The sequence below is a fragment of the Pundamilia nyererei genome, unplaced genomic scaffold, assembly GCF_000239375.1.
Source record: "Pundamilia nyererei isolate P.nyererei 1_Seehausen unplaced genomic scaffold, PunNye1.0 scaffold00228, whole genome shotgun sequence".
Classification (NCBI taxonomy): domain Eukaryota; kingdom Metazoa; phylum Chordata; class Actinopteri; order Cichliformes; family Cichlidae; genus Pundamilia; species Pundamilia nyererei.
The window spans coordinates 55,674-61,673 of NW_005187629.1; the positions used below are offsets into that span (position 1 = coordinate 55,674).

General features: G+C 47.0%; 1 protein-coding gene across 4 annotated transcripts in view; it reads left to right on the forward strand.

Moving 5' to 3' along the window:
- Positions 1 to 6,000, forward strand: part of LOC102210478 (V-type proton ATPase 116 kDa subunit a isoform 1-like) — a 29,371-nt gene that overhangs the window by 19,959 nt on the left and 3,412 nt on the right. For all 4 annotated transcript variants that reach the window (XM_013914834.1, XM_013914835.1, XM_005748714.1 and 1 more), the window contains 2 exons: positions 666 to 783; positions 912 to 1,083. In XM_013914834.1, coding sequence (XP_013770288.1) covers positions 666 to 783; positions 912 to 1,083 — 290 coding nt within the window. The remainder of the gene's footprint in view (positions 1 to 665; positions 784 to 911; positions 1,084 to 6,000) is intronic.

Genomic DNA, 6,000 nt, shown 5'->3' on the forward strand with positions numbered 1-6,000 from the left:
GACTGCCATGTTTCCCCCTCCCTGCTCGCTCCACACAGGAAAGGCTAGCCTCGCTCCAGGATGGAGAAAATGGAGGAAGTGCGCGGGCTTTACAATAAACAAACACCTCCCTGAGCTGTGATCTGGCTGTGACGAAGAAACTTCTCTGCTCTTTGTTTTAAAGCTGATGAGAGAAGTCACAGGCAGAGGTCAAAGGTCAAAGCAGCTTGTCAGCAGCAGAAGTAGCTGTTTCCCAGCTCTCTGGATTAGCATGCTCGCTGAGTTATGCTACACAGCATGTGTGAGGGCTTCCTCCTACATAAACAAAGGTTACCCTGCAGCATGCTCTCCTTCCTAAACTACATCTCAGATTCTAAACAATGAAACATGTTCAACATTGATCCAGAGAACAAGGTGTGGTCAGAGAGTTCGTCATCATCATGAAGACAGGCTTATTTGTATGGGGCTACATACACTTCTAACCTGATGGATTCTCCAACTAAGAAGTCCTGAAGCCTGCTGAAAACAGGAGTTTACATCTGCTGTGAGAGCACACGTGAACACGTTCAGGAAGTGACCTGAAGTTAATCTGAAGAGAAACTGGGCCAATGTTTGGTTCGATTTTATGGTCACACCTCCTGCATGTACACACTCCTGTGCTCACGCTGTTCCTTCTCTCACTACAGTTTGATTTCGGCGATGTAGCTGTCCACCAGGCTATCCACACCATAGAGTACTGCCTGGGGTGCATCTCCAACACAGCCTCTTACCTGCGCCTGTGGGCCCTCAGCCTGGCTCATGCACGTTAGTAGCGACTCTCACACAGCTTTGTGTTGTTGATGATCATAAACATTCAGAGAAACAGAACTATGCTGAGTAATGTTGTTTACTGCTGGATATTCACTGTAAACCTTGTTGTCACGACTGCACAGAGCTCTCAGAGGTGCTCTGGTCCATGGTGATGCACCTCGGCCTCTCATCCAGGAGCGGGGGCGGGTTCTTCGGCCTGGCCATCATCTTCGCATTCTTCGCCGTGCTAACAGTCGCCATCCTGCTCGTGATGGAGGGGCTGTCAGCCTTCCTGCATGCCCTGCGTCTGCACTGGTTAGAGTCACACTTACATGCAAATACAGAGTATCTGTGACGGGGTGTCAGAGTCACTTTGTGATCTGGACCAGGGAAGCTCCCCTCTGTGTCGGTGTGACAGGCACAGTGTCCAGTTTTTGTTTTATGTAATATTCAATACTGAACTGTAACTTTTTCAAGGAAGCAAATTTGTATTCAGTGTTTGCATAAAAGCCTTATTTTGATGTGTTTGCTACGAGCAGGGAGGACACACATGAGGTCAGAGACACGTTTGAGCTTTTGTCCTCCACAATGAACAACGGCTGAAAGGAAAAACCAGCATCACTTTGCTTAGTTCCTAATGTCTGTCCAGCTTTGCTGGGCCTGTAAGTTTGCCACCCCTGATTTATGATTTGAATGAAGACAAAACCAACAGTAACACGGTGTTACTGTCAGAGCATCTTCAGTGCTCTTTGGCCCTGATTGAAAATCTGCTGGAGCCATCTTTACAAAAAGTCTCCCAGGTTTTCTGTTTGAGGCCTGATAACTGTACCAGCTGTAGAACGACTCCAGTGCAGTGTTGGTGTGTTTGAATCAACACAGACCTGATCATAAGATGATTACTCTGACTGCAGAAAATATCCACTCACAGGCAGCTCCATGCATCGCACGTGAAAGCAGAAAGTAAACTGTCTTCAGGTCTAAACAGTCCCGCACTGATGGAAAACAAACACATGAGTGTGTGTGTGTGCGTGTTTATAGCATCTCATTGACATAATGGTTTCCCTAGCCGCGTACCCTAACCATTAAAAATGAATGCCTGACCCTGAACCTTTCCATAACCTAATTGTAACCCTGACACTAAAACCACATTTTGAGTCTCAAAAATGCCTTCAAACAAATCCTGGTCCCCACAAGCATAGTAAACCACCAATTTGTGGTCCCCATGAACATGTTAATACACACACACACACACACACACACACGGGTACTTTTGCCAAAGCTCATGAGGAATTTCAGCAGAATCGGACCTTCTCAAACTGGTTTACTGAACTGTTATCATACCGAACTCCAGAGGACCTTACACACCTTCCAGCTCCATCGCCTCCCAGCACGCACTCCGCCCTGCTAATCCAACTACACTGACATACAGCAAATGTCAAACATTACACAGCAGTGAAATTTTTCGGCTGTGCAGTGTAATCGTGCTTTGGCTGGCAGCTGCACGCTGCAGCACACGTCTATGATTGCTTAGGTCAGGGGTCAGCAACCTTTAGCACCCAAAGAGCCATTTGGAGCCAGTTTCCACGCAAAAGAAAACAATGGGAGCTGCAAATACTTGTTGACATCTAAAATGAAGATAACACTGTGTATATTGATTTTTACCTTTATGCTTTGTGTGAACAACTAAAGTAAGTAAAAGTTTATTTATTAAGCGCTTTTCACAGACAGGCAGTCACAAAGCGCTGTACACGAATATTAAAATAAACAATACAATCAACACACAATGTAAAAGATCAAATGTAAAGAATATAAAATACGTAGATGAATTTATTATGAACTCCATGAAGTGCTACAGAGAAAACTACATTTTATTCATGTAATGAACACATTTTGAACTCTTAAAGAAATACAACAAAAGCTGAACTAAAATAATCCAGCAAACAAAAACTGCGTGGTCTGCAGCGCCGCTGCAGGGGAGGCGGACACACCTGAGCGGCACCCGCAATCAGGCCTCGCCGCCTTAACGTCTGGTGGTATGTGTGGGGCTGTGAGCTGCAAAGCTACAGCCGGCTGTGTGCGTACAGCAACTGTGTGTGTAAACTGGTCAATAAAGAGAAGCTGTAAAGCGCGTTCATGCAAACATCGTCGGGTCTGCTGTGATATGTTTACAACGGGACTTCTGCTCCTGAACCTCTGCGCACAGCGTCTGCAGGTCGGGGCTGTACGAAGTCTCTTTATCTTTACAGGACTGTGAGCTGTCGTCTGTGAGGCGTCAGCGTGTTTGTTTTAACAGAGTTCACGGTGGAGCTGCTGACATAATGTGGATCTGAACATCCATAACTGGCCTACGTGGGGCTGAAAGTCTCGATAAATGCACGCCGTTTCAGCTTCCACGAGTGTGACGCTTATTTTGAGCGATGAAAAAAATAATAGAATTTTATTTTTATATTTCAATATCACAATAATCTTCCAATTTAGAACTACAAGTTAAAAAAGAACTAATATAAATAAAATACACTTCATCTAAACACTTCTAATTTATTTTCCCAAACCACGCGGAGCCGCACTGTAAGGACTAAAGAGCCGCATGCGGCTCCGGACGTTTATTTTGAAAATCACAGGATATTGCAGAGGCCTATGAGGAGGTGGTGGAAGTGACAGATGATCCAGTACAGAGCACATGACATGAAACCATGATCATTAGCTGTGACTAAAGGGAAATGGACACCGGTGTCTCCAGAACGTCTTGTCCTGTCGAGTAGAGCGGGCGCAGCAGGAAGCACCTCTGAGGCGCACCACTTAGGTTTCCTCATGTGTTTTGTAAGAACTCCGTTTGTCCGCCGCAGCGTTTCATTGCATCCTCTCTGGGCACAGTGTGGATGCTCACCTGTACTCTGTGATAGCATGTATTGTAATGTGGGGACTGTAGTGTTGGACAGCTGTGGCCGATTAGTCTTTCCTGTCATGCTCACTGACATCTGCTTGCTGGAGGCTCTGGTGCGTTTTAGTGAGGTGGCTCCGTGGACGAGTCGGAAGAGTCGCACAAAACTGTCAGACTTACAGACGACAGCACGATAACTTTAACTCGTCGTCTAATGATGAAATTTACATTACTGTCTCGTGTCGGGTAGAAGTCCTGGTAGCAAGTGGCAAAACTCACAGGGTAACACACTGGCACTACAGTTGGTGTTTGAGCTGGTAGCTTTACAGAGTCGTTTATGGGCTGTCTACAAACGAACCACAGCACCGCTCAGGCTGGCAGAGTTGGTCTGCTGCAAAAAGGAACGCTCTGTGAAAGCTTTGTGTTTATTTTCTTTAATCCTTCGCGTCTGCTTTCACACAGAGTTTACGTCATTGTTCAGAGAGGATGGCCTGTGTGTTTTTGTTGGATGGAGGCACAGTGGTAATGCTCAGCCTTTCCTCTCAGGCTGATTTGTATAAGAAGCTGAGGTGGACGCTGCTCCAGCACAGCTGTGTTACATCCACACTCTGAACAGTCCTTCAGTTTGTGTTGTCTAGTCCTACCTGTGTACCGCACACATGGGGCACTCACCATGGCGACCCCCTGCTGAGCGCAGCCTGAAGTGAATATGACAGCTTAAGAAGAAGGTGACGGGACAACTTTGAATCCCGACGACCTAATGAGGTCAAAGGTCAACTTCTCTGAAAACCACTGAGGATTTTCAAATTCGTACCATAGCTGCGTCCATAGGCTGAGGGGCAGCACTGGCAGCCTCCAATAATGATGTCATCCCCATAATCTAAGCATGTAGGCTGGTCAGTGTGTGTGTGTGTGTGTCTGGCTCATGTGACCTGGTATGGCAAAGGTATCTGTTGGACCTCGTCCATCAACAATGAATGTTTCTTACAAAGTTGGCACTTCTGGCTTTTCAGTCGCGACATGATCTGTGAGAGCTGCGCGACTCGTACACGGACAGTTTGTTCAGCAGGATACGTGACAGAAACGCGTTGCTTCCCAGCATGTCTGAACGGTACACATCATGATGTTCAGTTACTTTAGGTGTTTAAGGCGGTGGTGCACGAGTATCATCCCCAGAAGAGTTGACAGTAACGTCACAGCATCTGCTGAAAGTTCCTCAAACTATGCTGTCTGCTGTCTGCAGTGTGTGTGGTGTCCTGCAGTGAGTCGGACTTGTTTCAGACGGGTGCTTCTGTTGACTGATGACCTCTTGGTCACAGTGGGCGGTTCACACCCGAGTACTGCGTTAGCACTAGTGAGGCTGTGGTCCTCAGTGGACCGCCCACCGAGTGGATTTGCTGCCCCAAGTTTAGGAGTTCAAGTATCTCAGGGTTTTATCCACAGATGGGAGAAGGAAGAAGCAGGAGATGGTTGTGGAAGAGAGCTGAATGTGAAAGTGTGGATTTAACGTTGGATCGACCTCCCCACGCTCAGCCACAGTTAGTGTTGGACGGGCGATGAACAAGTCAGAGGTTTGGTGTTTGTGATGTTTTGTGTTTCTCCTGCATCCTGGGCCGTGTCTGTACATCACTTTTGTTCGTATCTAAGTCTGGAGCAACTTCAGATATTTCTTATTCAATCACCCACAGGGACACACAGTGAAGGTTCATGAAGCGTCAGTGTGTCGCGCAGCACACCTCTGTAAGCTTCAGAAGGAGCACCGGAGTATTTTTCACACAGCTGAGTGACTGAGTGGAAATGATGATGTTCAAAGTGAGCCTCCATGTTCCCCTGAGCTGTTCACGCCTCACACACACATTCTGATGAGCTGTCTGCACAAACACACCACAGTCCATAAAGCGTCGCGCACGTTAGGCTCAGGAATCTGTTTCCACGGCAGCGTGGCGAGGCAGATGAGAGGAGCGCTCGTTTCTTTCCTCTGTTTAAGTGTTGCCCTCTCACATCTCTGGAAGGCCAAATATTTGCCACAGCCGGGAAACATTCCTGGGCACTCCCTCGCTGACCAAGGCCAGCAACCATCTTAGCTTTTCCTCTTAAATGAAGTCATCACGGGTTGTCAGGGCCGGAGGCTTTCAGAATCCTAACTGTGGAAAAAACACAGCGGCTGGTTGTATACTGAGTCAGCCCGTGACAGACTGTAATGAGGTGAGTCACACGGAGTGAACCGTCAGGTCCTTCCAGCAGTTTTATTTCACAATCATGTGCTTTAAATGCTTTAAACTCCAAGTATCAGACACATGAAGTCTCGAACTGACCTGCTTCATCATTTTATTTTAAAGCCTGTAGAGCAC